Source organism: Podarcis filfolensis, assembly GCF_964270895.1.
Source record: "Podarcis filfolensis genome assembly, chromosome: 2".
In the NCBI taxonomy this organism is placed as follows: Eukaryota; Metazoa; Chordata; class Lepidosauria; order Squamata; family Lacertidae; genus Podarcis; species Podarcis filfolensis.
This window is the reverse complement of record NC_139605.1, coordinates 45077171-45105155: the sequence shown is the minus strand read 5'-3', so window position 1 is coordinate 45105155 and position 27985 is coordinate 45077171. Positions and strand designations below refer to the sequence as shown.

At 42.4% G+C, this 27985-nt stretch overlaps 1 protein-coding gene and 3 long non-coding RNA genes across 5 annotated transcripts in view; 2 read left to right on the top strand and 2 right to left on the bottom strand.

Moving 5' to 3' along the window:
- PHF2 (PHD finger protein 2) overlaps positions 1-15610 on the bottom strand; it is a 128784-nt gene extending 113174 nt beyond the window's left edge. Inside the window, exon 1 of the mRNA XM_083602946.1 lies at positions 14666-15610. Coding sequence (XP_083459072.1) covers positions 14666-14763 — 98 coding nt within the window. The 5' untranslated portion in view covers positions 14764-15610. The remainder of the gene's footprint in view (positions 1-14665) is intronic.
- LOC310757700 lies at positions 961-2647 on the top strand. The gene is made up of 2 exons (XR_014545428.1): positions 961-1023; positions 1152-2647. It is a non-coding gene; the product is annotated as an uncharacterized lncRNA (long non-coding RNA).
- Positions 4034-12785, bottom strand: LOC310757699. The gene is made up of 2 exons (XR_014545427.1): positions 7159-12785; positions 4034-6923 (listed from the first exon to the last, which is right to left on the bottom strand). It is a non-coding gene; the product is annotated as an uncharacterized lncRNA (long non-coding RNA).
- Positions 14671-27394, top strand: LOC310757674. Of its 2 annotated transcripts, XR_014545396.1 has the most exons (4): positions 14700-14798; positions 17974-18056; positions 21593-21660; positions 23638-27394. It is a non-coding gene; the product is annotated as an uncharacterized lncRNA (long non-coding RNA). The 2 variants fall into 2 exon arrangements; XR_014545395.1 differs by lacking the exon at positions 17974-18056 and having other exon boundaries at positions 14671-14798.
- Positions 27395-27985: the final 591 nt, after the last annotated feature.

Below are 27985 nucleotides of genomic sequence, written 5' to 3'. Positions count from 1 at the left end.
GTCCATCCTGAAGTAAATTGTGGTTTGCCTCAACTGTTTCAGTCATCTGCAGACTCGTGAACATTTACCAAATTGATGAAAAATAAATATGAATATGTTATTTCAGACACACGGATTAACAGAGCAATCCTATTCATGCCTGCTCAGAAGTCACATCTGCTGAGCTCAATGGGACCTACTTCATAATCACCTCTGATGTGCTCACTTTATCCATACACCTACAATATGCTTGTTATCCCAATGTTATTGCCCATTAGCATGGATCAAACTGTGGTTGTTTTCCAACTGATCTTTTTTTCTCGTTATTTTTTAGGCAGAGTCTGCACTACAGCAATCATTTTAAAAAAATCCCTATGAATTAAAAAGAATTATTAAGGCAGAATTACCACCACCATCCTGAAAGTAGACTTGCAAAAAGGTCTTTATAACTGCAAAACTATTGAGTTATAATGTTGGAAGTAACTGATTCCCTCTTAGTTTGGCATTCAGTTACTGGTATTTAAAGGGGATCATCTATCATTCTACTTTGCAGCAGATGTGGTGCAAAATGCCTTTTTCCCATTCATAAAAATGAAGAGGAAAGCTCACCCCAGCCACACACACTAACCACGACGTAATACTTCCAACTTTTAAAACTGCAGAAATAGGTACATGTGAACTATCATTCACACCTGTGCTTCCAAGTCCTGGAATTCTGCTGACATTATCTCAGGATGTGCCCTTGCCTTCATGCGATTATTTTTCTGATGGCGTCATGATAATCCAGGCTCTGCAGAGCAGCGTAATCTTGCAATCAAAGGCCTGCTGATGCCATAGTACATTTAGACTGATGCCTGATCACTGGAGATAGACATTTTATATCCCTGGACAAGCAAGCAAGGAGGTCCTGCTCCTCCTGGTTGCTAAGGCAGTGGGGGAAAGAGGGCAACACAGACTAGGGGGAAGTGCTTGTGCATTACTGAAACAGCCTTCCCCCAATGTAAAGGAAGCAGGTTGCAATCCTATGCCCTCTTAAAGGTAAAGGTAAAGGGACCCCTGACCATCAGGTCCAGTCGTGACCGACTCTGAGGTTGCAGTGCTCATCTCACTTTATGGCCGAGGGAGCCGGCGTACAGCTTCCGGGTCATGTGGCCAGCATGTTATACTGGGAGTAAATCCCATTGGGCTCAGCAAGATTTGGGTCTCATTAGACCACAGCAGTGTTGCAGCAGTGGTTTCTCAAACTTTCCTCTCTGGGCCACACTTTCAGAATGAAAACTTGATCGTGCCACACCAATTTTTTTACTGATAAGAAATCCATTGGGAAATAAAAAGAAACGACTCCTAGCAGCGCTTGTAACATAGTACAAAAACTAATTTATAATATGGGACCCCAATAGTCATCTAGTCCAACCCCCTGCAATGCAGGAATCACAGCTAGGGAATCCCTGACAGGTGGCCATCCGCTGTAGAATAGTTTTTTTACCATCAGAAAGCTATTCCTAGAGTTTAGTGGGAATTTCCTTTCTTGTCAATTGAATCTATTGGTTCAGGTCCCACCCTCACAATCTTTTTAACGCATTGCATTAAAAATGTGGTTTTATTCTGAGTTTGTCAACATTCTAAAAATTGCTCTGTTGATGCCAAGACAGAAAGCTTCTGCCATTGTTCTACCCAAATTGTGGGGGGCAGGAATGGCCGAGAGGGTGTGGTCTATGCCAGGCCTGCAAAGCAACCCAGTGTTCCCATGCACATATTGCTGAAGGGAGTGAGAAGGGAGCGTATAGCAATTGTGAAGTGTAGCCCATTGTTGTTAATTCTGCATTTGTGTGTGTGCTTGGTGGTGGCATTTTTAAAGGGAAATGCAGTGGTGATGGGACTGTGAAGTCAACTGCAGCAGCAGTACAATGGGCTAGAGAAGAAGAAGAGTTTGGACTTGATATCCCACTTTATCATTACCCTAAGGAGTCTCAAAGAGGCTAACAATCTCCTTTTCCCTTCCTCCCCCACAACAAACACTCTGAAAAGGGGATTCGGATATTTAATTTGGCACATTTTACTAGAGAATCTTCTGCTATTCTATTTTATGTAACAAACAATCTTAGTAGTTGTGACCGTGGTCTATATTGTATGTGTAGTGCCTGATGATTTTTATGGTTTTTGCTGTTTTCCTTTTGTTATTTTTCTGAATGATGCCATGGCCTATGGCTAGCGCAATAAAAGTCTATGATGATGACAAACATTCTGTGAGGTAAGTGAGGCAGAGACACTTCAGAGAAGTGTGACTAGCCCAAGGTCACCCAGCAGCTGCATGTGGAGGAGCGGGGAAGCGAACCTGGTTCACCAGATTACGAGTCCACCGCTCTTAACCACTACACCATGCTGGCGTATAAAGGAGATAAAGGAAGACAGGGCAAGAATGGAGGAGACCATGGAGTGGAAATATGTTGTTTGGATGTCAGGTCTGCCTGTAGATAGATGGCTGGTTTACTCATCAATAACCCATGAAGGGGTAGACTTGGAGTATGAGGTTTTTGGATACCGGGTCTACCCAGGCCTCGCCACTGCTCAGTCAAACAAATCTACCAGAAATAGTAGGCCTGCTCTCTGATGCAAGGTCCTATTTATTTATTTGGAATATTATACTTTGCAACTCCCCCTGGAAAAACCCCCACAGGTGCACAGGCTTGCAGCACAGCATGTGTGCAACCGTATGATCTACCTGCTGCTTTACAGATCATATGTTTGTACTTGCACTTTCCACAGGCATTAAAGGGCAAATGGTTATATTGGAAAATTGCTTTTATTTTAGCACCAGTAATGATCAGCCCATTATTGGCAAAATTCACTTCTCACACATGTTTCCTGGCAACTTTCAGCTGCCAAAATGCATGTGAAGCAAATATACCCAGAATGGTGGTTCAAATCATCATATACCTCAGTAATAAATAGTTAATTTAGCCCCAACTTTTCTTTTTTCTTTTTGCATTACCTGTTTTCTTCCATGATGCATAGAAGAATATGTGGGAGGATATGATCTTTTTCATAATCTTCTCATGTTAAAGAACTCCCAGCATTTAAAAAAAGTCTCTAATATATTAAAATTGCACATAGCAAGTAATGACATCCTGTTTAAAGCAGCTCTCCAGAAAGTGCAATTGCATCTGGATATGTTGACTCTGATAGAATGCATAATAAGAACTAGCAATGTCTGACATGTGTTCTTAAAATCACATTAGCTTGTCATTTAACAGCTATTTTAAGTCTCTGCCAAACTGCAGGGAAGTACAGTACTTTCAGTATGCACATGTTTCCTATGAGATCTCATTCGTCCAAGATACTATATTTAATTTACTGCTGCAACAACAATAACAATGGATTATAAAACCATTATCATACTAAAGCTGATTTGCATTTTTTAAAAAGAAGGTACAAGGTGAAGAAATCACAACAATGTCCAGAGCAACTTTCCCTGAAGAGGGAAACTTCCATAATCATAACTGTTGTCAAGGAGCAGAGTTATGATCTTGGGACTGAGCCAATCAAAATGAAACCAGAAAATGGATAAGATGGCATTAACATGGTCCTTTGCTGTATGTGCAGTTTGCTGCAATTGTACTTTTGAGAGTTTGCCACAAAACATAAACTCTGTCCTCTTTGGTTTGTTTACACTTCAGGTGTAAGTAACTGCCTTTCTCACTTTATGGCACCCTATTTATTATGCTATTATAATTGCGTCTCCTATCAAAATGACAAATGAGCTTTGTTTGTTAGTACATATTTGAGAAGAAAGGCCAATCCAAGATTGACGTATTTGGCCACAGATACCACAGTGGCAGCCAGACTAACTAGAATGATATCATGCCTGGTAGGCCAGATGTTTTACAATGACATCCTCAAACTTCACACCTGGGATGGCCAGTTCAGTATCTTCCTGGTCTGTGCCAATTTGGCATGTATTTATTCATACTGTTCCTTTTCTGCATTTAATCTGTTAGTAAAAAAAAGAAAAGCTGTACAAAAGTTTGCGTTTTAATAAATACTTAAATACATATTTGATGACAAAACATTGTTTTTATTTATATCATTTCTGCACACAGGGAAATCTCAAAGTGACTTACAGATCCTGCAGGATATACACCACTTACAACAGAGCAAATGCAAATTAAAGTTTTGTTGAGAAAGTGCTCATCAGTTATTATAAAAAGAGCAAATCCTGCCCCACCCAGAAAAAATATGAACACCACAAACAGGCCAGAATCATTCTGCCATATAATCACAGTTAACAACCAAAGGATTTTGTAAACAGGAATGTTTTAACGAGGCATCTGAAATCTGACAGCACTGTATTTCCCTGGAAAGAACATTCCACAAATGGGGAGCCACTACTGAAAATCTCCTTTTTCACTTTGCCACCCTCCACACTTCCCTCAGAAGGGTCTCTGCATACATATTTCTAAATATGAAGGCGCCACTGTGATTGGTAGAATTGATACATTACCCAAGGCTAGTAAATGAAAGTTGACAAGAGTTTTGCTTTCCACCCATTGCATCAGCTCACCTTTTAACCATAAGAGATAGACTACCATTCATTGAAATGGGAATACTTACACCAGTCATGTCAACAGTATGAACATAACTAAGCTTCTCTGTTGGCTAGCAAGGCTGCTTTTACACCTTAATAACTGTTGATCTATATTGTTGTTGCACTGTGTATTTTGGGTCTATGGACCACAATAAAGCTGTGTGTGAGAGAGAGAACATAACTGCACCTTTTAAAGTCCTAACGTTGTATCCAAAGCTGTTATTCCACTTGAACAACAGACTTCCACTCTCCTCGCCTCTTCCATCCACCCCCCTGTACACCCAGCAAAATTGGCTCCAGAGCATGAACTCCATTGGGCAGATTTGGGGGAAGGTTGCATACTGAAAAAGAGAAAGAGGACTGGGAAGTCCAATTCTGCGAGGAGCATTTTGCTTGTACACATTGGATACAACCCATAGTCTCTGGTCTAGTGTTGCAAGACCACATGAAGACCACAGAGCCTAGGGCAGCCTTCTGCAACCTGCTGCTGTCAGATATTTTGGGATGTAACTCCCATCAGCCCCAGGCTGACCAGTAGTCTGCATGACCAGTGGTCTGCAAGCTGTAAGAAGGTAGGCAAGGCTGCTCCAGACAGCAGTCCAGACAGCAGTCCAGGGTTTCGAGTGTACTTTACTGCAGAAGCCAACTTAACATAAAAAACCTTTAAAAACCCCATTAAAATCACATTTTGTTTTTCAGGATTCTCAACCACACCTACCCTGGTGTATAAAGTAATTTGTATTTTGAAAAACAAAATTAATTTCAAAAACAAAGCAAAATGTAACATTGCACAATATCCCTCTTTTGAAAATATTTTCTCATTGGGAGCAGAAACGTGGAGAAAATGTGGGTTAAAATTTGGAAGGGAAGCTGGAGGGGGCAGATATTATTCTGCTTTTATGATCCTCTGATCAGTCAGCATCATAGTCAGAGGGAAACGGTAGTATAAACTTAATTCCTGTAAACTGTTTAGGTAGCTCCACTGCCCTCAACCTTTTGGTTGGTGGCGGGGCTGGTGGTGAGGATTTAGGAGAGAACATTCTCCACGGCAGCCACTGGGTTATGGAATTTCCTTCCCACAGAGATTGTCTGGAACCTCATTGCATAGCTTCCACCATATGCTGAAGATGCATCTCTTTGCCTTGCCCTTTGACACATGAGACACAGGCATAGATCTATATTTTAGGACCCATTCTAGTTGTAATTTGCCTTAAACTCTTTTTAATGCTGTATTTTATATTGCTGTAACCCTCTCTAGGACTGTCTGGTGAAGAGTGGGTAATAAATATAACAACAACAACAACAACAACAACAACAACAACAACAACAACAACAGTATTGTTGCCTCAAAGGAAAGTCTTTTATCAACTTTCCTCTTCTATAAGGGTTTTTCAAGTTGCTACCATTAGATCCAGCCTGACAACAAACTTGTCCTATTCTTTAAAGTTTTTACACATATGTTAAGACATCTTTGGATCACTTGTTTTTCCCTCGGCTTTGAGGTGTAATGTTTGGAGACATTCTCGCAACAGAGCAACTTGTTCCCACAAGAGCAAAGAAAGATGTTCTTTCTTTCTGCCACTCCTCTTTGGCTAATAATAAAGTCTTTTAATATTAGCCCTGTACAATATTTAGTCATCACGGCTGCATGCCAATCGGCTGCTGCTGTTAGAAGTCAAACTAGACTCTTCCTGTAGTTCTCAACTCACAGGCAGGTTCTTCCTCACTCTTTTGGGGTCCCAGGCTATGTCCTTCAGCTGGTGGCTCTGGCCTAGTTCAGCTATATACCTACAGGAAGGTGAAGGCAAATACATTCCAGTTATCCAGGATCGCAAGCTCTTTCTGCCCTCTGGATTTTCGGACCTCAACTATAGCCAGGAGTGTCTTTGCACAGTTAAAAATGTTGTGTCAGCTACATTCCTTTCTGGAATTTTCTGATCTGGCAACCATGATCCGTGCCTTAAGTCCCCTCTTGCTTGAAAAATGTGTTCCATAGGCTGCCTTTTCAAGACCTTTGGAAATGTCTGGTTGTCCACAATACGGCAGCCAGGCTTCTTATGTGAGTGCAATATAGGGGTTGTGTGCTGTCTACATTGGTGGCCAACTTGCTTCCAAAGTGCTGTTTTTTACCTATACAACATGAAATACCAGATTCCTGTATATAAACTTGCCTGAGAACCGAAATCTTCCAAAGAGAACCCCTTCTCCTGTCTCAACATGACAATGCTCAGAAGGGCCTTTTCTGTGGTGGGCCCCAGGCTCTGGAACTCCCACCTCTGGAAATCCAGATAACTCCTTCATTGCTTATGTTTAGGAGGGTAGTTATAACTGCTTTTTGCAACCAGGCTTTTGTACTGTCCTATATACAGTGGTACCTCGGGTTACATACGCTTCAGGTTACATACGCTTCAGGTTACAGACTCCGCTAACCCAGAAATAGTACCTCGGGTTAAGAACTTTGCTTCAGGGTGAGAACAGAAATCGTGCGGCGGCAGCACGGCAGGCCCCATTAGCTAAAGTGGTGCTTCAGGTTAAGAACAGTTTCATGTTAAGAACGGACCTCCGGAATGAATTAAGTATGTAACCAGAGGTACCACTGTATTGGGCTACTGTGAGTTTCACCATTTTCTGTTATTTGATTACATTCTATAGGGCTTTACTGATCTTCTTGGTGAAAAACGGTGAGATGCAATTTCCAGTCTTGTCACTCCCCATCTTCAGGGGAATTGGACATGGGTTTAGTGGATCTATCTGTGTTGGAGAACAATGTGCTTTCTGAACCAGACTGTAATGTCAATGCCTCCTCAGTAGTTCCAGCAGCAGAGGAGCCCATGAACCCAGTGTCTCTCCACCTGGTGAGGGCACATTACTGTCTTTAGACTCTGAGGGCCCTAGCTCTGGGGCCACAGTAAAACTACAATCGCCACCCCCATCCCACCCACCCCCATGTAGTCCATGGCTTCCTAAAACAGACTGGGCCTCTTTAAGAATAGAGGTTCTGCTCAAGAGGAGCAGGGCTTGCTGCTCAAAGGAAGTTGCCACCCTACTGAAGCGAAATGTTGACGCAACAGTAGTCTGCCTTCCAGCTTAGGATCCACTTGGAACTATCCGAGGTGCTACCCAGATTGCTTCTTTGCCTTTCAGACTTTTGACCTCTCTTTGGCTGACCTTGCTTAGGCGAACTTGACCTTTGCTTGATCTGACTTCACTTCCCGGATCTGGAACTGGTATGTATGAGACCTGGTGCAATTTCCCACTTGGACTAGAAACCTGTCCCCTGCCCAACAACTGTCTGGGATAGATCCATCTGAGGACCCATTTCACATATTTATGCCATCGTTCTGAATATTAAACAGCCATTTTTATCAAAATAAGCTAAGAGCATGCAAAAAAAGGAGAAAACCCCACTATTGTTACTATGAATTTCTGATTTACATGAAAGAAAAAGCATATCAGCTAAATTTGCAGACTTTGGGCTTATTGGGAATTGTGCATTAATTGGGATTATATTATAATAAGAGTATTATGCTCATACAATATTATAATTGCTGGAAGTCCACATGAAATTCACAAAGAATTTGATTCTCATTGTCAGCTACAGTGGTACCTTGGGTTAAGTACTTAATTCGTTCCAGAGGTCCGTTCTTAACCTGAAACTGTTCTTAACCTGAAGCACCACTTTAGCTAATGGGGCCTCCTGCTGCTGCCGCGCCGCCGGAGCACGATTTCTGTTCTCATCCTGAAGCAAAGTTCTTAACCTGAAGCACTATTTCTGGGTTAGCGGAGTCTGTAACCTGAAGCGTATGTAACCTGAAGCGTATGTAACCCGAGGTACCACTGTAATACATTTTTAGTTTTAAAAACCTTCCAACAAAAAGTGCTAATTTGGGTTTAAATTCCAGTATATGTGATTCTTATGGAAAATGCAAGTTTTTGCTTTTCTGATCTCACCTTATCAAACCTCTGCAGACAATAAACTGATACAGCTTTCCAAACTGCTCCTTAGTAGGAATGACACCAAGATGCCCATGATAATTACTTACATACCACATTTATATGACACTCAATAACAGTGTTATCTAGGTGGCTTAAAATATCAATATTAAAATATAACAATCAGCTATAAAAGCACTAGATTTAAACATAATTTTAAAATATTGAAATATTAAAAAGGTATTTTAAAAGCCAGGTGAAAGGGCCTGGCACTGAAACGAACCCAAACAGGAGCCAGGCAGGCCTCTCTAGAGAGAATATTCCATAGTTGGACTGCCACCAACAAAAAGTCTTTCTCCCTAATAGCCATGAGCTCCATCTCCTTTGGTCAGAGCACCTGGAGAAGTGCCTCTGAAGAACTCAAGGTTCAGGTATGCATCAATGGGAAAAGGCAACCTTTCAGCTACTATACATTCTTTACTACATTGGCAGGATTGTGTGCATTCTGAGAAACACACCCCCCCCCCCTTTAAAGTATGTTTCTCACTCTTCCAGTACTAGGTCCAAACATTGTTTTGGAGCCAGAAGGCCACACAGTACTTTATTTGCATTTTTTGTTTCTAATAATGTAATTGCCATATCATTTTCATTGACATGGGTATTAATGCAGCTGGACAACATGCTGCACTCTTGCAACATGTTACGTTGCAAGAAGTCAAATGTGAACACTGAACTCCGCTCTACAAAAGTCTTTAAATGTGAACTCAAAAATCACAGTGGAGTTGAAATGAACTACATTTTTCTTACCAATTATTTTTTTAACCTTTAATGTTGTTGCCCTCACATTTTCAGCATTAGCTCTCTGAGCGCAAGAATTTGAAGCGCACTTTCCCCCTTAAAAATGAGAGATACATACATTTTTAAACATCCTTACAAGGCCTGTGGATTGTGCAGAAGGAACTCTCATTACTGAACAAATTGTCTGCCTTAAGTGTAGACCTGCCCTAACACATTGGAAACAATTGTCTTATTTCCCAATCCAGAAACCCATATCCATCCTTATGCAAAACTGGAGCACTTCTGCAAACAAGGAAGCCCTTTCACTGAAGAAGATTTACTGCAAATGCAGCATTTCTCCTCCCTTGAAAGTGAATGGGAGATTTCTCATAGGCAAAGGAGAGCCAACTGGGCATTGGAACTACCACATCTACAGGTTACATTTTTCTAATGAATGTAATACTCTCTCTTTTTGTTTTTAAGAATATGTGCGCACTTAGAGGTTTCTGAAAATCAATGAATATTTAGTCATCAGTCATGCTGAGTCAAGAATGAATTACCTATTGAAGAGTGCATGTTCTTCATTATTGTACATCAGTCTACCATGCTAAGGGTTGCTGAATAAACATTTGATATATGGACAACATTCTGAAAGGATGCAAGAGATATGGAAATAAAACAAACTGACTATGTGCGTAACTTCAAAACCTATTGCTTTCAATCAGACTTAGTCATATTAAACTGCTACAAAATTGACAGGTCCTTGAACCCAGAATCTGCATTGGTTATTTGGGGGTTCAGCTGGGTGCTGACAAACTTATTTCAGCTCTGCAAACCAGTATTAAACCAAAATATAAAACTAAATGCCGTAGACTGTTCTGACATAACCTGGTAAAGAAATGTTCCATCAAAATTGGAAGATTTTAATTTGTTCAAACTGGTAAATTGGAAATGCCAAATGATAGATTATTTGAAATTTTCTAAATTTTACTGATTTTTTCAAGTGGCTTTTCACCTTTCCTGACCTCAGACAGACAAGAACCTCTTCATTTACAAGTACTAAGATCACAAATCCACAGGCTGTGAATTGTTTGTCCTAAAAGTCTACACAATTTTCCCTTTGTATTTGTCTGACACTATGATGTTCACACTTCATCCTTGATAGTAGTTTATGAAGTCTATTAACAAGCAAAGTTTACAATATATATGCATATAGCAACAAATCAAACAGTATTTTCAGAATTAATGTAAACAGAACGCTGAATTCACTTGCAGTTCATGTGAAGAATACATTTTGAAAACCTATAATCAAGTATACTTTCAAACAAGTTTTTCATTCATCAGTTAGATTAGTTATAATTGTATGTCACTTTTTTCTTACACACACACAATTTTGATGTTAGCAACTAATGAAGAACTACTGAAAAGAATATCATTATTTTCTCTGGAGAAAATTTCATTGCATCAGCTTTTTGTCTTCAGATTAGGTTTTACAACTTCCTGTGTTCAGAGTATTATCCTGGCAGCTTCCTATGATAAGTTAAGAGATCTATAACAACATCCAATCATTGTTTTTATTTAATATCTTTATGATTTTCAGTTAAACACAAGGGGAAAAACATCTGCCACCTCACAATTTCCTTCATATTTATTTATACTGTATATCCTACCCAGTCATTCATTTCTCAGTCTTCTTCCACACAAGACTTGTTTAGGATGGACATGCATTCATTTTCTGCTTATCTATCCAAATCCATGCCATTATAGGCCCACACAAGTATAAGGGAAGCAAAGTAAAGTAAGTAGACATTAACATTGATGGGAACAGACCCCCTTTTTGTACAAGTAACCTGGGACTGGTTCACGCAAACACTCCTCTACATTCCTCTATTTGTGATGGGATTGGGCAGAAGAGCAGCTTATGTCTTCTCCATCATGCATATGCTTATACGTTCTGTATGTATCCAACCTTCTTGTCCTTACCCCTTAAAAATGGGTAAAAGGATGGCAAGAAGAGAGCATCAAACAATATAAAAGTGAGTCACATACCAGGCCGTACACACACACGTGTTATGTCACTTAATGAAATCTGTCAGCAGTTTACATAAAAACAATAAAAATACAACTTTTAATAAAGTCTATCAAAAACTAGAAGAAACTGAGCCAAAAACACAACACAACTGTATATTGCAAATAAAATGGAACAGTACGAAAATAAATAAAATTAAAATAGAGTAAGAAACCAGAATAGCTGGATGCATTCAAATTTTTAAGAAGCATTTGAAGGTCTTTACTGTCCCTCCCTCACAAATTACCTTAAGTAATTTTGTAAGGCTGCTGCTATCACTGATAGAAGGCTCACTTGCATGTTGTCACCAAGTAACAATCACTGGCCTTGATGCCCTACTGTTCGTTCAAGGTTTTCATCTTGCAATTGCATAATCAGCCTCCAAACGGATAAGCCAGATTTGTTTATCTTTGTAAAGCAGGGAAAATGCACCATACATAAGAAGAAACATAAGAAGGAACAGATTTTCTCAGGAGGAAAAATGCATTTGTTTTCATTGTATTTTTGTATCTCATTGTTGCTACCTTGAGTGCAAGGAGGTGGGGGGGGGAGGGAAGGATAAATGTAGGCAAGTAAAATAATGACAAAAACAAAAAAAAATCACCCTGACCAAACAAATGCCATACCTTTAACCACAGCATATTTATACCTTAAACTTATGCAAACATTTACATGTATGTAAACATTTACACATACTCCTCTCTCTCTATAACAGTTACCATTTTTTGAGTAAGATTGTGACTGTCCCAGTGAGCTAATGGGAAAGGATTTGAACTTGGGTTTCCCCCCTCCATCTCAGACATGCCAACCACTACCCCACAACGGCTTTCTAACTATTAAATGAGCTCCAACATCGATCATATCAAGTTCTTCCCTCTTATCAGTTTTCTGTTGACAGCGATATACTTATTTCTACAGCAGTGGCCTTTTCACAATTCACAAAAACATAAGACAGATAAATTAATACAGCCAATTAAAAAAAACAAAAACAAAAGGCAACATCAAGAAAGCAATCGCAAAGTTGTCCTAACTGGTCCTTACTGTTACTTTAGAGCAAACTTCTGTATTCCCCAGTGGGGAGGCAATTCCCCTTGCCCTTGAACCTGAGTAAGCAAGAGGACCAAGCTGTCTTTAATACCTTCTCTGCTGCTGTCAGGAACCAAGTTGCAAGGGAAGTTCAGTTTCACAAGAGCAGCAAGTCAGAAGGGAAATAACCAGTCGGAAGCATTCACATACTCAGGCTGCGAAATTCCTACCCGGAGCTTAAAACAACCCAGACAACATTAAACGTTTTCAAGTCCTGCGGATCTGCATGAGACACAGCAGCACGTGAGAACAATTATTTAAAAAACAAAAAGCCATTGCTTAATTTTGGCAGCTCATACCCACAGCAAGGAAGCCAAGACATTTCAATGGCGTTTGCTTCCATCTGAGGCATTCTTCAGGTAATATCCACAAGATTTGTTTCTCTCTCCCCCCCCCCCACTCCCGCCATCCTCCCAAAGAGAAGACTGACCTCCTAGGGAATCTGGCTGAAGTCTTTCCCCCTCCTGCCTGCAGCTCCCATTTATTTCATTCTTTATTTATTTATGAACGACGCGCCTGCCTCCCGCCTCCTGCCACACAAACCCTCCGCCGAGAGACACAAAGATCAGGACCATCAGCTCTGCCATCAGGCAATCAGGACGACTCGGCGTGGAGTGACAATTGCAGACAAGAAGCACCACGGAAGGGGGAGCGAGGGAGGGCTCTTCACCCTCGCCCTTGACATATCAGATAGATGGATAGAGATAGGAGCGGGGGGCCGGGGAAGTTTCCGTTCAACCTGCGCGTTACATTGTCTCAGATTCCACAACAACTGAGGACGGGGAGAATTGAAACGATCTCCATGTAGCTGAGGAGACGCAGCCAAAGCTGCCACCACCATCCCAGAGAACTGCAGTCAACCCCAGTCCTTTTCCTGCGGATCCCGCCCGCGGCAGGGGGGTGGGGGTGGATGTGTGCGTGTGCTTCAAGGAGGCAGATCCATTTCCCACTCCTTAAAATGGAATGTTTTAAAAGAAGAAGTGAGGGGAGGCAGAAGAGGGGCACCCGAAGTGCAGGAGGAGGACGTGGCAGCCGCTGTGGGCGCCTGCCCAGCGCGGCGCTACCTCCGGGCGCCGAGGAGAGGAAGCGTCTCTCCTCCTGCCACCCCCCGGCCTCTCTCTCTCTCTCTGGAGGGTGAGAGCGGGTCCTCCTGGCGTTTCGCTCGCTCTTTCCGCGCCCAAGCAAAAGTGGCGCCAGCAGCTCTGGGCTTCTGCAGCCCGCGCGGCGGGGGATTCCCTTCCTTGGCTGCGCCCAAGTCCACACTGGCCCGCCTGGCCGCTCCTCTCCCGGGGGAAGCCCAGCCCAGCAGCGCGGGCTCGTTCTCTCTCTCTCTCTCTCTCTCTCTCTCCCTCAGCCGCCTCGCTCGGGACCCCCGCCACCGCTCGCCCTCTCTCGCCCGCGTGTGAGGAAACACCCCCAGCCCCGGCCGCCCCTCCTTCCCTCAGGAAGACGCGAGGCGACGGGGCTGCCGACAGCGCGGGAGAGCGGGCTCGCCAACAAGCCGGATTCCCGCCCCCCAACACACACACCCCGCCCGGTTCATAGACCTAGGAGCTCCCGCCCGCCCCGTAGGGACCCTTCCTCCTTGGCCAGACGTCGTGTGGAAGCGCTTTCACCGTCCTCCCCCCCCCCCCCGCCCTCATATCCCTCTCGCGCGCTCTCCATGCCTTCTCTGGAGAAAGTGAGAGCGGGCACCGAGCTGCAAATCTTCGCCTCGGCCACCCGCCCAGCAAGACCCCCACAGGGCTGGCGGCGAGCGAGGAACAAAATAACCTCAATAATAAAAACCCCTTCCTCAGCTAGCAGCCAGCCAAGCCCTCCCCTCCCCGAGGAAAGGACAATAGCTCCCCCCCCCCCCGCTAGTGCCGCCGCCGCCGCCGCTACCCGCAGCCCCTTGACACTAGAGCCCCGATGTGGGGAGGGGGGGAGCCCATTGTGTGCGCCCGGGCTCGACAATTTACAAAACAAAACAACGCACACACATACACACAAAAAATACAAGAGAGGGAAATGGGGAGAGTGGCTCCTCCTCCTCTTCTCCAAAAAGGCCTGTTGGAAAACTGCACGGAGGAGCAGCAGCAGCAGCAGCAGCTCCTGCGAGCCCCGCCACCATCTCTCGCTCGCTCTCGCTCTCTCGTGCCCTAGCGAGCCGAAGAGGCGAAAGGCCCCCGAGCGAGAGGAGGGGGATCTGTGTGCCCCAAAGCAGGGGGGGGGGAGGCCCGATCGCTTTGTGTTACCTGCCGTGAAACCAGTCCTTGCAGGCGTCGCACTCGATCATGAAGCGGGTTACGTCGTAGGGCAGCCTACAGATGCAATAGACGGGCACCGTCGCCATGTTAGCTCCCTTCAAAACAACACTGGACTCCCAAGGCAAGCGAGCTCTGCGTGCGCGTATGCGAGAGAGAGGAGGGAGAGAGAGAGAGGCAGGCAGAGCCCAGGCAGAGCAGGCGGGCGGGCAGGCAGGCAGGCAGGCAGGGCGTCTCGCTGCAGCTTCCTCGCCGCTAAGGTAGATCCTCTCCTGATCCTCTCCTCCGTTGCCGAAGGGAAGCCGATCCGCCAGGCCTAGAGACGGCGGGAGAGGTCGCCGAGGATCGGGGCGAGAGAAAAGCCAAAACAAAACCCGGAGATTTCAAGAAGCGATCCTCAAGGGCGAGCTTGCAATGTCAGGAAAAATAACCAAGGGTTCCCGAAAGTTTGGCTGCATGGCTCCTCTGTCTGGCGCGGACTCCAAAGCGCACTGGAAGCTCTCTCTCTCTCCCTCTTTCCCCCCCCCCTCTCGATTTTTTTTTTTTTGGTGGTGTTGGTGGTGGTAGTTGTGGTTGCTAAATGATCATTATTCCAAATGTTGGACGAAATGCATTCTATTGCATGCCCCCTGGTGACAGTACAGTACCGAGGCTTTTCATAAACACTCCGAAATGTAGCCCTTTCCTTGTAATGTCCTTACGTCAGCTTGCAACATTGTAATATTTCCTCTGATGGGGCTGGGGAGGGAGGCTGCAGAAAAGGGGAGGCGAATATGTGAAAACTCCCAAGCTTGGCACCGTGCAAAATTGTTGTGTTTTTTTTTTATTTTTTGAAGGGAAGAAAGAAAGAAAAAAGAGCGGGTAGGGGGAGAGGAAGAGAGCCAGTCTCAGAGCTGGAAAATAAACAGGGAGGCGTGCAAAGCGGAGACGATTGAAGGAGGGAGATTTTAAAAAATTACAAACGATTCCGTGAGGGATATTTGGAAGGGGGGGTGAAAGAAAGCTCGCGGAAAGGGGAGGAGAGTAAGAGAGAATGGGTCTTTAAAAAAATAAAATATATTACAGAAAGTTTAAAAAATACTATCGGCACATTGGAGGCTCTCTTCAACCCTTCTCCCAAAATTTGTGGGTTGGAAAGGGGACAGCAGCATCTACAGCTAATGTGAGGTGAAGGAATCAGTAGGTCTCCCCCCCCAAAAAAAAAATGTTTTTAGCTTCCCGTGGCTGCCCAAGGCTGGAAGGAACTCGGATAAAGGAACTTGGGGGACCGAGTTCAAACTAGAAAGCTCCTAACCCCAGCCCTGTTTTTTCAAGTGATTCTGCAACAGAGGAAGGTATTAAATGGGGTGGGGGGAGCTGGGAGGAATAAACTCGGGCGGGGGAACAGACCCAGCCTTCTGCTAAGGCTACGTACATTTACAACCGAAAGTGCGAGCTTGGTTTTAAAAATAAAAAAAAAGTTAATAAAGCTGGAGAGTAGAACAGAGGAAGTGGCGGTTCCGGTTCTTGTCTTTCCGGTGTATGGCGCTCCACGACTTCGCTTTTACGCTGAAATATTTGAAGGAACTTTCCCCGTGCGATAAATTTCAGAAAAATCTGTTGTAACTATTGTAAACAGCTCTTTTCTTCAGGAGGCCCCCTTCGATTCAGTCCCAAGTTTCCGGATCAAAAGTTTTTTTAAAAATAAATTTAAAAATCACGTGTCATTTTGCACTTCAGCTTTAATTCACTTCGCTGTTGTAGCCACATGTTTGATTATATTACAGTTATGGTATTTTTCTGCAGCAGGGGCGGATGGGAGGGGAGAGTTCTCAGCCCCCCTCCCTTAATTCCAAGATTGGGCAGGATCCTGATCCTTCCAGGTGGATGTACCTCATCACTGTGGACTCCCAAGAGTGGACATCTACATGCCCTTGAGAAACTCGCCATCAAGGCATAATGAGAGTTCTCCTGCTGCTATCTCATGCCAGCCATGGGGAAGGTTTGGAGTGCCAAGTTCAGAATATTATTACTATGAAAAAATTGCATACCACCTTCGTCAAAAGACCGCACAGCTGTTTACAACACAGAACATAATAAACAATATAATGTAAATACACAGTGCAATATCCAGACAGTACGAAAAATTAAGAGCAGTTATATCGGGGTGAGCTCCCGTCCTCGGTCCTGGGTCCCTGCTCCTGCCCACCTAGCAGTTCGAAAGCACATCAAAGTGCAAGTAGATAAATAGGTACCGCTCCAGTGGGAAGGTAAACGGCATTTCCGTGCGCTGCTCTGGTTCACCAGAAGCGGCTAAGTCATGCTGTACTCCGGCTCCCTTGGCCAATAAAGCAAAATGAGCACCGCAACCCCAGAGTCGGCCATGACTGGACTTAACGGTCAGGGGTCCCTTTACCTTTATATAGCTAAAGTTCAAATCGTAAGCAATACATAGTAACAGATAATAGTAGTCAATGCAAACAATACATGATAGGTAACATATCAAATCCTGCACAATATCCAGGAATACAGTGGTACCTTGGGTTAAGTACTTAATTCGTTCCGGAGGTCCGTTCTTAACCTGAAACTGTTCTTAACCTGAAGCACCACTTTAGCTAATGGGGCCTCCTGCTGCCGCCATGCCGCCAGAGCACGATTTCTGTTCTCATCCTGAAGCAAAGTTCTTAACCCGAGGTACTATTTCTGGGTTAGCGGAGTCTGTAACCTGAAGCATATGTAACCTGAAGCATATGTAACCTGAGGTACCACTGTATAATTAAGGCATGAGTTGGTTGCTCTTTCCATGCGTGCATTTGTGTACCTTTTAAAAATAAAACAAAAGATGCTGTCCACAATTTGTGTGCATGCCCAAAACTAGACCTCAGGTTTCCCAAACCTGCGGTGGGCAGGGAAGCACTAAGCAAAGGAAGGTGATTTTTGTCTCAGTGTTTCCCAGCCACACTAGTGGGCCATAGTTGATGGGATGGATTTGCACTGTGTGCAGTTGTCACCTTCCTTCGCCTAGTGCTTCCCTGCCCACCACAGGTTTGGGAAACCTGAGGTCTAGTTGTGGACCTACACACAAATTGTGGACAGCATCTTTTTTTTGTTTTTTTTTAAAAAATGAAATATAAAGTTTCCAGTATAAACATTTTGCACAAAAGTGTAGCTAAAATAGATTGTGTGTTGCTTCAAGTCAGGAAACCTGAGGTGTTGGTGGGTGCCTGCAAATATAAATATTTCTTTAAAAAACACAAGCTTTCCAATATTCCAGATTTGCACAGTTAAATGAATTAATTATTAAATTGTGTGTCCTCCAGGCCTAAGATTTGGAGTCACTCACATGACAGACTGCCATTTCTTTCCTTTCCTTTTTGCTTTCCTGTCTCCTGTACCTGATAGGGTAAGTTTTTTGTTTATTAATGCAGCTGATTTGTGTAAGAGCCGTTCTGTGCAAAATAGCTGTTTTTGAAAACAAAACTACCAAGAACATGTAATCAGCAACCACTGGTAGAAAAAGACAGGTTGGGGTGCAGCAATATCACCATACATGTAAAATATCACCATACATGTAAAAATACCCACCCTCTCAATGTGCTTCAGTATGTCCACAGTTGAATGACATGCAATGTTATATATAGGTATATTTCCCCTTATTGGGTTATCCATCAATTAGGAAAACCTGAATTTAGTGGGGGGGGCGGAGTTCAGGCTGCTACTTGGGTAACATTGTGGAAGATGATGTCATTGTGGAAACCGCTAACTAAATGAATAAATGAAAAAGAGACACAAGCCATCTCAAATCCACATTAAACTATTTTAAAGCATGTATCAGAATCCCTCTTGACATTTTTGGAAGACATGACCCCAAACTCACGGAAACATGAAATGCAATCTGCTGCCAAGAGGTTGGGGCTTTCTGCCTCCTTTCTTGTGACACAGAGTTTTGAGAGAGCTAAAGAATTAATACTCCAAAGGCTTAAAGACACTGAGATGCAATCACAAACTGCTGAGATCAAGATCTGCCAATCAAACAAATTGTATGCTTTTTTTATTCCATTGTATCCATCCTGTCAGGGAACTGCCATCAGTACTGGAGGGAGAGAGCAAAAGCCAGAGGGATTCCAGAGAGCGTCCAGGGATTGGGAGGAGCAGCCCATCTTCTGGGGAAGAGAATCAGCGTAGCAGCAGTGGAGAAGGGGGGCAGGTGGGGGGAGTGGCAAGGCGGTCTCATGACTCCTTGCCGGGGACCAGCGGGGAGAGTAGGGGTCCTCCGTTGCCCACACCCTCCTTGCGCAGAAGGCTTCCGCGCAGAGAGGGTAGGCGGAGACTAGGCGTCAAAGAACTTCTTTGCTGGAAGAAGTTTAAGAAACGCCCACTCACGGATTCTGCCAGCGATTGAGACAGCCACGGGTGAGTGGCTGTCCGGACAGAAAGAGGTTCACTTTGGCAACCCAGCCAGGTGTTTGCACCCAGCTGGGGGGATAGGTACCTGCTTACGCACGAGCAACCCCTAGAACCATTACACATCCCTGCCAAGATATCTGGTAGATTTGCCAAATGTTAAAATGAGAGTAGTAGCCTTTACTCAGGCAAGACCCGTGCGTTAGCAGATTGGACAGGCCGACATAAAGGGGTTCCTAAGAAGGATAGAATTTGCTCGTGCAACTCTCTGTCTATAGAAGACATAACTCATGTACTCCTCCAATGCCCTTTTTATAATGATCTTAGAAACGATTACATCCATCCATTGTTAAGATCGCTGAAGGGAAGAGCGTCTCTTGCAAAGACCTGTTTTTTGCTGTCTGATGTGGAGAGGTATATATCCTATTGAACATCCAAATTTATTGCAAAGGCTTTACAAATTTGTGTAATACAACTTAAAGGGGGAATGGGAAAATATTTACCCTGTAAAGGTCAGGGAATAGAAATGCCAACTACTATTCGTAGCTATATTCTTGTTGTTATTATTTTCATGTGTACAATGGCTATTCACTAGACACAATAAATTGATCTGAACTTAATTATTATGGAATGTAATAGATGTACCCTATTTCAAATTTAAATTGTGATCTGGTGCAGGGTAGGGCTGCCATACATCTGGGTTTTCCTGGACACATCCGGGAATCGCTCAGAAAAATGGCATCTGGGTGGATTTTTGCTGAATCGGTGGAATGTCCGGGGAAAACGGATTTTAACTTTTGGGAATATGGCAACCCTAGTACAGGGGTTCTCATACTATAGCCTGTGGAGCACCAGTGGTCTACAAACCATTGCATGTCTGTGAAGAACACTTCCAATTTGAATTCTATAGTATTCTACGGAATTCAAATTGTACTACAATAAAATACGAAAGAAGTCAAGATAGGGTTGCCATATGTCATTCTGTAGTCAGAGGCAAAGCTCAAGTTTTCTCTCTGGATTTTCACTGTTTGAAATATGGCAGCCCGAAAGAAGCAATAAAAATACAATAAAAATAATACTATCTAGTTCATGGGTAGGCAAACTAAGGCCTGGGGGCCCAATCACCTCCTAAATCCGGCCCGCGGATGGTCCAGGAATCAGTGTGTTTTTACATGAGTAGACTGTGCCCTTTTACAGTGGTACCTCGGGTTACATACACTTCAGGTTACAGACGCTTCAGGTTATAGACTCCGCTAACCCAGAAATAGTACCTCGGGTTAAGAACTTTACCTCAGGGTGAGAACAGAAATCGTGCTTCAGTGGCGCGGCGGCAGCAGGAGGCCCCATTAGCTAAAGTGGTGCTTCAGGTTAAGAACAGTTTCAGGTTAAGAACAGACCTCCGGAACGAATTAAGTACTTAACCCGAGGTACCACTGTATTAAAAATGCATCTCTGGGTTATTTGTGGGGCATAGGAATTCATTCATTCCCCCCCTTCAAAATATAGTCCGCCGCCCCCCCCCCACAAGATCTGAGGGACAGTGGACTGGCCCCCTGCTGCAAAAGTTTGCTGACCCTTGATCTAGCTCATTACATTACAATTGCTACAACAGGCAGAAAAAAATTAAGTGGTCCACCAAGAGCCTAAGGAATTGATTTGAGAACCACTGATTTAGTGACTATTTTTGTCTACACCTATTAACAGGTTTCTGCCCAATGTTAGGCAATCAAATCATGATACAAAGAGTTGTTAAGGCATTCCTATTCAGTGTAATATGGGTATTTTCATCTGGATGTAAACACAACTATAGTTATAAGGACAAGCAATTACATAAGTGTAAGGAGGTGTGACTTTGCATACATATACATGCAACAATAGTTGCAAACATATACCTATGCACATGTAGTGGTTACATAATACATCTATAAAAATACCTGAAAACATATTTACAACTGAAAGTGTAAAAAAACATATTTAGTTGCCTATATTGCAGCTAGAATTCTAGTTTTCATAGCATTTCAAGAGCATTACAACCTGAAGGTTGGCTTTATTTACTTACCTATCCCTACATTTCAATACCACTAAGAAAACAGCAACCCCAAATCAGTGTGGTATACATAAAGTCAATAGAAAATCAAAAGTTAAAATATATATTAAAAAAACTGGGTCACAAGGTAAGCTTGTGTAAATAAACAAAATGTTGTAGGATTGTTTTGGTGCCTAATGATAGCTATTGCAGTGGTTGCAATAAATGTATATGGCACAAAGTTTGGGGACCCAGGAAAGGGCCTTTTCATGTGTGTGGGGGGTCCTTGTACATAGAGCTGCCTCCTGTTTCTTATTTATTTGTTTGTTAAATTTAAATACAACCCATAAATAGTGGGGGGGGGGTGTTTAAAACAGTGGAGAAAAGATAAAGAAAAAAGGGTACAGTACAGTTAGCAATTACAATTTTTAACTTACTGTATTCTGTATAAGTGAGTTCCATTTCTTTATTATGTTAACTGGCTAGTTAACAAAAATCTTTTTCATCAGGTGATGAAACAGAAGGAGATGAAGAGAGACCTGCCTGAAGAAGGAAAGCCCTGACTGCTGATGCTTCTGTTAGTAGGGTTTTTTTTTTTTTTTTTTTTTTTTAAAATAATATTTATTAAAATTTTTCAAAAATACAAAAAATATCACTTTACGGGACTCCCCCCTTCCCCCACCCCTACCATATTCCCCTTTCATATTGTTGGCCAAACAAGTTCCCCATTCAAATTGAAACTTAATTTGTTTTACCCTTAATAATAATAAAAAAAAAGAAAAAAAAAAACCCAGTGTTCTTTCCCCAAGACCCACCCCATGTCATTCCACAATTTCCATTTTTTAATAAAAGAAGCACCCCAGATAATAGAAACAGAAAAGGTAGAAAATAAAAAAAAAATATAATGAATAATAGACCAATTCAGCAAAAAATAACAAAGTTGGCAAGCCTTTGGAGTTTTAGTTCTCCCCCCCCTGTCTCCGGTTTAATTTCCCCCTGACCATCAACCCCTAGTGTCTGCCTGGAATTCTTAAGGCCATAAATCACAACTTTTCCCCAACTCCTTGCTGGCTTTTTCTTTTTAAAATTAAAAATAAATTTTTTGAAAATCAAAATTATTATTATTATCATTATTTTTCAAAACTTTAACTTCAGTCTTTAATAAAACTGTAATAGAACTCCCTCCATTGTTCTTTCCAGGTTGTAGTCTAATTTCCCTTTGTTCCGCTGCTAAAACGTTGTAATTCGAAAGTTTGGTAAGTCTGCAGGGATGGTTGTTATTCAGGGGCAAAACCTTACGTTCAGTCCCTTCCTTTCTTCAATAGAAAAATCTATTGTCTCCTTTAAAAAAACAAAAAAGAAAACACCCTGAAGACGAGATGTTATTTCCGTTTTGCAGCTTTCCCAGAAGATAACCAGTCCTGTAAAGTTCCATTGGTGTTTTTCCACTTTCCCAATCCTTGTAATGTCCCGAAGCTCCTCAAGGGGGATTGTTGTGACTTTGTTTCCTCTAATCCAAAAGTCAATTTGTTATCCATATTCGCCATTTTGTATCCAAATTTTAACAAGTTGTAGCAAATTGTATCAAATTTAACCAGCCAAGTTCTCATAATAAAATCCACTCCGCTTTTCGACTTTGACAGCTATTTTGACAGCTGTCAAAATCTCCGACTCCTTTCACCAGGCTCTCTCTTCAGTCGCCCCGGTTCCCAGGGGGGGGGGGTTGCGTTTCCCTTCTCCAGTTCCTCCTCCAGCACAGTTCTTGTAGTTCCCCATCGTGAAATTTTGGATTTTTATCAGCAATGCAAGCCTTTTTGGGTCTTGGTTTCCCCGTCCTTGTTTTGGAAAGTTTACAATAGGGAGGGGACTGACTTCCTTTTTGGATCCCCCCCGCTCGTATCCAATTCGAAAAAAAAAATTTTTTTTCCTCCTTTTGAACCCGGTTTCCAAATTTACTCACGGGTTGTTGTTGAAAAGTCCGAATTTTCAGTGGAAGAAGTCAGCGCTCTCCGCCGGATGGCATGCGGCTTCGCTCAGCAGGGGAAGCAGAAAACTCAAGGCACCACGCTTCTCCCCGGCACCCGATCCGTAGCCTTTAAAAAGGCTCCTTCACGAGTCGGGAGGGCGCTAACGGTGCAAGCCGAGTCTCCATGTCCACGGCCTCCGTGGCCGTGGTTTCTAAGGGTCCCCGCATCGCCGGTGCGGTAGAACCCAGCCCCTGCCGAGCAGACTCCCTCCGGAGCTCGGAGGGAGTCCGCCATTCGGCGATGGCGCCAACCCGGAAGTAAGTGTTAGTAGGGTTTTTTTTTTTTAAGCGATTTGTTGTGTACTTTAACAATTGTATTATTTTATGTATTAAGTATTTTTAAAATCTATTTGCCCTGTGGCTTGTAAATAAATAAGTAAATACATAAATACATAAATAAATGCATATGTAAATAAATAAGTTTTATTTGTTGCATTGGGCTGTAACCCTCATTCCTTATCCATTTGGGATTTGCCTCTGCATTAGCTTTGGTAAAGCAAAAACCATGTGTGGTCTGTTTATTTTCAGGACCTTTTGACTTGCATATATGCAACCTGCTCATCTTGTTCCTCGGGTATTTCTTATGATGATACTTTTCAGCTAGTAGCTTGTTTTACGAATAATTTGAATTATGTTGTAGGTAGTTAAATATCAAAGGGCTTTTACTCTGGACTGATTTAATGTGTTTGCTTTCTGATGGTTGATGACCTCTTTGTTCTCAAAGCCACTGATAAAAAATGTGGCCACTACCAATGGGATTTTATCTCCCAGCAAGTATTTTATTGTAACATTGAGCTAACCTTCCTGGTAGTTTGGGTATCATTTTCTGACACGCTCCAGTGTAAAAATTATAAAATCAAAGAGCATGTTCCATGGATTTCACACCCTGGTCATTATGAGCACAAACCCCACCATATCTGCCCCAAAAGCAATCGAGGAGGCAAACACATTAAATCTTTTGGAGTGCTCCTTAGTTCATTGGTCATCTTGTTTATACATATATCTGAGCTGATGACATTTGTATTATACCTCATTTTGTATTTTGCCCTGTACTTAAAACTATGTTGCATTGTATGGTTTTATTTTTGGTCTTATTTCTGGTCTGTTGACCATAGTAAATTGATGGGGATGATAGAAAAAAACATGTTTTAAGCTGGTTTCTAAAACTAGACGCAAAGGATGCCTGCCCAGTATACAAGGGCAACGGATTCCACAATATAGGTGTTATTGCGCTGAGTGCCCTGTTCTCTGTGGCCACCAGACAGATGTTCTAAACTCACGCAGCCTTTCTCAACCTGTGGGTCCCCAGATGTTTTGGGACTACAACTCCCATCACCCCTAGCTAGCAAGGCCAGAGCTCAGGGATGATGGGAGTTGTAGTCCAACAACATCTGGGGATCCACAGGTTGAGAACCACTAAAGGAAAGTCAGCAATCCTTCTCCAGCAGATCTCAAGTAACGGGCCAAAATATACGGAGAAAGGAGGCCCTTCGGGTAGGCTGGTCCCAACTTGCTTAGGAATGTATAAACTAACACTAACATATTGTGTGCTGGTTTTTAAGCAATGATGCCACCATGCTATCAGTAACCAGCTTTGGTAAATAGCTGGGCTGCTGCCTTTTGCACCAGCTGCAGCTTCCAGACCAGCTTTCAGGGTAGCCCTACACAGATTGCTTTGTGATAATGTGATTGAGTGTTACCAATGCCTGAACCACTTTGGCTCAGCTACCTCTGTCCAGGAATGGCTGCAGCTGTTGCACCAGCCATAGCTAGTAAAAAGGTGCTCTATTAGGGTTGCCATACATCTGGAATTTCCCGGACAAATCTAGAATAGTGCAGTCAGCAACAGATGTCCAGACGTATGGCAGCCCATGTTGGCAGTGCCATTTTTGCCAAATTTCCATTAAAAATACCTCAGAAATGGCATTTTTTGTGATTTTGCAAAAAAAAAAAAAACCCCTCAACAACTTTGGGCAAAACTAAAAAAAGTTCAACAAGTTTTCTGTCCAGTTTTTCACTGTTTGAAATATGCCAACCTTAGTTCTACTCACTGATACCCAGGAGATCCAGAAAAGAAAGTAACAGAAGACTACGTTTTGCTACCTAGAGCTCCCAACCAGGCCTGGTTTAAAGCAATTGGAAGCCCTGGGCTAGGAGACCCTGGGAGGCCCAAACTTAATAGCATATGATCATGAGAAATGGAACCTCGTTCTCTTCTTTGCCTACTCAATGAAAGTAGAGCATTGCAGAAATTTTAGCATTGATAAAAAGATTGTTTATAAATTTATAGCCTTAAATAAGGTTACAAAAGTATGGAATTAATGAAGATATCCACACAGAACATTCATAGGGGAATCGTAGCTATGTTATAACATTACACTATATAGAAAGTCAGAGCAATATCTTTTGACCTCTTTTGGATTCAAACTTATGAATTGTATCATTAAAATCAGTAAGTCACAGTTTTATCATTTTCTATGCATGAAATGCTTAGATCACACGACCAATCCTAGCACATTGTTGACCGTAGAACATTCTTTATCCTTTTTAGTCTATAAAATTATATTTTGCCATGACAGTTTGTAACCATTAAACACAGGAGCAATCTGATAATTGTTTCCACATTTGGAACAGCTGTCCAAATTTTCTCCGGAAATAATATTTGATACATATCTAGGTGGCTGAAATTTGTTTTTTCAGGGTGAGCTTGTTTGATGTACAGGTGGAAGTGCAAGAATTCATCAACTAGACTAAGGTCAACATCCTATGGATACATCAACATCTCAATGTCATTGTGAATCTCTTCTCTGGTTGCTTGCAGGTTCGCGAAAAGTGAAAAATTGCCAGCTATACTCCTGTACACTGTTGCTCCTCTGTCTAGGTTAGCTTCAAGAGCATCCATGACAGGGATAAATGAATTTCCCCTAAACATGTCTCTTGCAGAAAGTTCGTCCAAGGTTTCGGGTGCTGTCCCATCATTTTTTATTTTTTTATTCTTTGTATTCTTTTGACAGTTTTGTACCCTACATCCAGTAGAGTAAATTTGGCTTGCTGTTAAATTTCATCAAAATTAGCCCAAGTGTTTGATACAAACTGTAACAGTGAACTGTAAATATTTGCACATGTGCTCAAATGAAATTTGTGAAGTTCTGAGTGTCTTGCTAACTTTATGAAATTGTTCTAGCAAATGTGTCCAAAGATGAAGCATGAAAATGAATTCAATTTCTTCCATTTTCTAAGGAAAATTTTAGCTTGCTGTCTATTATCACCTTTTTTAGTTTCATCACGGTAAATACAACCCAGGGCTTCAACAATGTAAGCATAACTTCCAATAATAGCTGCAGTAGCTTTGGCAAGAGCCTCCCATCCTATGTCTGGTAATCTTTAGGGTCAAGAGGCAAGATTTTTTTAACACTGCCCATCTTTTTGTAGAAGCTCACAAAAATAAAAATAAAGCTCATTTATTGTGGCAAAAAAAATATCACTGCATCCAGGCATGAAAGGACGAGTCAACTGTGGTTCGTCCAACTAAAGTGGAATGTAGTCTGTGAAACCTTATAGCATAACAAAAATTGATAGTCTTTAAGGTGACACAAAACTCTTTGTTGCTATTGCAAGTAATCTACATGAGATGTTATCAGAACATGAATGACAGCAGGAAAAATCTCAATCAGTGACAAGAGGATGCAGCCTGCTGAACAAGTGTTGAACTAATTTTGATAACGACAGTCACAATGTCAGCAGCCTCAACTGTTGTCCTCCTGCAGTCAAATGCTAGTGAATGGTTAGCGAATGAATGGCTTGAGAGGTAGTGCCACCTAATTGCTCTTCGATTCCTCATGTCTCAGCCCTGCTTTCTTCATTTGTGGTGCTGGCTCCCCATGACGACCGCATTTGGTGATTCATTTGTTAATGTTAGTCATTCAATCAATACTGACTTATCACAGCTCAAAATTGCCCAAGACATTTTGCCGCCTGAGGCAAAGGACAAGATCCCAACACAACCTCACCTTACATGGACCAGAAGTTGAATCTTACTTCAATCCAGACAACAGGATAATGTCCCCATGTGCACCTGAGTGCAGTAGGCTAGGTTAAGGGGTCCATGACAAGCCTGTGGCTTAGTGTGCTTTTAATATGAGTTTTAAACTGGTTATACTGTCTCTGTTATAAGGGAAAGTTGTTTTCTGTCTTTCATTGATTAACATTGTCTTGTTTGTAAGCCATCCAGAGACTATTTTTTAAAAGGTGGTCACATAAATTTAATAAATGGCATGAATACACCATATTTTAGTGCCTGGTGTTCTGTTCTTCTCTGCTTGCCCCACTTTCCATTGTGCATTCTGATTACATCCTGATCTTTTACATGTTTAATTGGGATGAAGTCCTATTTTGTTCACTGGGAATTTCCTCGAGTAAGTGAGCATAGACTTGCATCTTTAATGGGTTATTTCATGGTTTGTGGCAAACCATAATTTGCCATTCCGCCCAAACTGGGAAACCGTGGTTTGCACTAGACTTCCAGACCAGATTCACATTCATTATCTCAATAACCTTTATGGCCTTGTGTACTTCAGTATTACCATCTCTGGGTGAAAAGGCCTGAGAGACAACAGCTACTTAATTAGCAGGGTTAGGGCAAGATTTAAACCAGTTCGTATATCACAGTCTTAATACTACAGTAGCTCCCCAAAGTACCTACTATTTAGGTCTTTCTAGATGATGTTTTACATCTCCTTTTTAGTATAATCCAGGTGATGTCGTAAGTACCTAGTCTATGTATTCCTAGGAAATTGGATTTGCCCTCTATTTAAATCAGAATTCTAGTATTCCACTCATTCATATAATATTGAGTAGATAAAATGCTAAAATATAA